General features: G+C 38.9%; 1 protein-coding gene across 1 annotated transcript; it reads right to left on the bottom strand.

The window, feature by feature from the left end:
• Positions 1-361: 361 nt before the first annotated feature.
• On the bottom strand, positions 362-2,289 carry LOC124639412 (small nuclear ribonucleoprotein Sm D3-like). Its single transcript, XM_047176761.1, has 2 exons — positions 1,831-2,289; positions 362-856 (listed from the first exon to the last, which is right to left on the bottom strand). Exons 1-2 carry the CDS (start codon positions 2,138-2,140, stop codon positions 774-776), a joined length of 393 nt encoding a protein of 130 aa, XP_047032717.1. The 5' UTR covers positions 2,141-2,289; the 3' UTR covers positions 362-773.
• Between the last annotated feature and the right edge of the window lie 177 nt (positions 2,290-2,466).

Raw genomic sequence — 2,466 nt, 5'->3', positions numbered from 1 at the left:
TGTTGTTTATGTTTTCGCTCATTACTATAAATATACTTATATATAAATATATAAGCTGAAAATCGATCTCAGTGGCGTGCACTTGGAGAGGCCTATGTCCAGCAGTGGACTGCGATAGGCTGATGATGATGACTATAAATAAAATAAAACCATACAATAACATTCTGTGGAGCATGTTTGAGGCTCATCTCAAAAGGTCTGATTGACAGCAAGGGCATGTTGCACATGTTGGGGTCAGATTCTATGCAGCTGAATACCAGTGTTTTACATAGAGGACCGGCTAACCCTGGGTAACCTCATGGCAGAACTACTACTTGTCAGAGCATCTAGTCTCTGACAACCCGTAAAATAAATAAGAATATTACTTTATAAGAGTTTATTCCATATCTTACACACACTGGTCTGATCACAAAATTGTCACACATTTACAAGACATACTTGCTACCAAAACCACATTGGTATACTCTCGAGTCATATTTGACTAATAAAATATCGCCATTATTTGGCATGCTGATCCAAAACCAACACTGATCAATTCTGGGTTTTTATCTACTAACTTGGATGAAACTAACCTTTCTGTGAAAGTATGACCACAAATTGAACATCACAAATTATACAGTAGTGAACAGGGCCACAGTTTGGATTTATGAAGCTAGTTTGGCAATGCCACTTGAAAGTGTGTACATTGGTTAGAACTTAAAAATAATGATATCTTAGAGTAGCCTACTTATTATATATTATAACTAGACAGATGTTATCACGGGTGTGGTAGGCTAGCGTCGCGATGGTCCCGACCCGCCCTGCCAGCCGCCCCGGTGCCCTCCCCCTCGGCCGCCCGCCCGGCCTCGCCCGGCAGCTGGAATACACATCAACATTATTAATAACATTCAACTATCATACAACAATAAAATTTATTTTCAGTCTTGGTTATGCTTTCAGACTAGTCTTTGCACAACAATCCTTATTAATATTATAAATGCCAGGGTAAGTCAGTATTCTGCCGGGGCTGCGGGATTGTTCGAAAGAGTTACCTCGGCCCTGGTACATAAAAGGCCTACGACGGTTTTTAGTCAGTAAGAGTCTGACACACCCTCACCGCTGCTAACTCACAACGGGAGGGGTCATTTGATGATTTTTGACGTCGTTAAAAAAAATGGTAAGTCAGTATGTTAAACTTTCAAATCAATGGCTGCAGCCAAAGAAAACCACAAAAGGCACAAAGATGTAAGTAAACCTCACTAGCAATTTGAGCCATTTAGGGTTGAAACCTTAGGACCATGGGGCCCAAGTGCCCACAGAACATTAAGACATTACATTATTAGCAAGTGCTTAGTGGAGTAAACTTGTGACCAAAATGCTTTTTTTTAACAACATCAAAAATCATCTAATGACCCTTCCCGCTGAGGGTTAGCAGCGGTGAGGGTGAACCAACGTGACCAAAGGGCTGACTTCAGACTTAGAAAGAGTAGTTATTTCACTTGTCATTTGTAAACATTTATTGTTACCTATTTGAAGATTGTAGACATCAAGTTTGTATAAATATCTATATTTTCTCATTTAGAAGAGTCACTGCTAAAATCTAGTACTTTAATGTTGATTTTAGTCAGATACAGTTGGTTGTTTAGTTGAAATCAAGAAAATAATAGTAAATTGCTGACTTTGTTCATTCATACATAGATTTGAAAAGTCAGTAGTCACTGTGGATTGTAGAAGTATCAGCTCACTAGAGGCCAATCACTTCACATAGCAACAGAGAAATGTTTTGTTATCAAACAAGTGGTATTGATACTGAGACGGTCTTTACATACGCGTTAATGAAATAATACTAACCCTGTGCTCGTAATATCGCACTCTTGCCGCGTCCTGCGGTCGGCTTATTCCCTTGACGTTTAAACATAGGCGCATTTTTTAACATGTCCGGTAATATAAGGAACCTGATCTTTGATCCCCTTATGTACACATTCTCCAGCTGGGCTACGCGCCCGTCCCGATACGTCACGGTGACGAGCGTCATTTGGCAATTCATGTTATCTTCAGCCTCAATAAGCTTCCCGCGATATACTTCGCCGGTGTTCGTTTCACAGGTCACTACATGGCCTTCCGCTTCGTGTAGTACTTTAATTGGAACGCCAATCGACATCTTCAAGGTTTTAATAGCACTACCACTTGAAAATGATCACTATAAGTTCAAATTATGCGAGATGAAAATGGATTTTATTTCGTTTACGAAAAATAACCCCCAAAACAGCATAAACAATCAAAACATAACCATAGACAACAGTTATTGAACGTTTATAGCTTTTAAGATTTTCATTTGTTTATGACCATTTGTCAACTGCCAAATCATAAAAAAGAAACATATAAATATCATTCGCTAAGCCCACGTACTCATCCAACTGTTCATAAAATTTTATAATCAGGAATCCAGAAGGATTTTGAAAAGTTTAGAAAAAAAAGCTGGTCTAG

The sequence above is a fragment of the Helicoverpa zea genome, chromosome 19 (assembly GCF_022581195.2).
Source record: "Helicoverpa zea isolate HzStark_Cry1AcR chromosome 19, ilHelZeax1.1, whole genome shotgun sequence".
NCBI lineage: Eukaryota > Metazoa > Arthropoda > Insecta > Lepidoptera > Noctuidae > Helicoverpa > Helicoverpa zea.
This window is presented reverse-complemented; position numbering and strand designations above follow the sequence as displayed.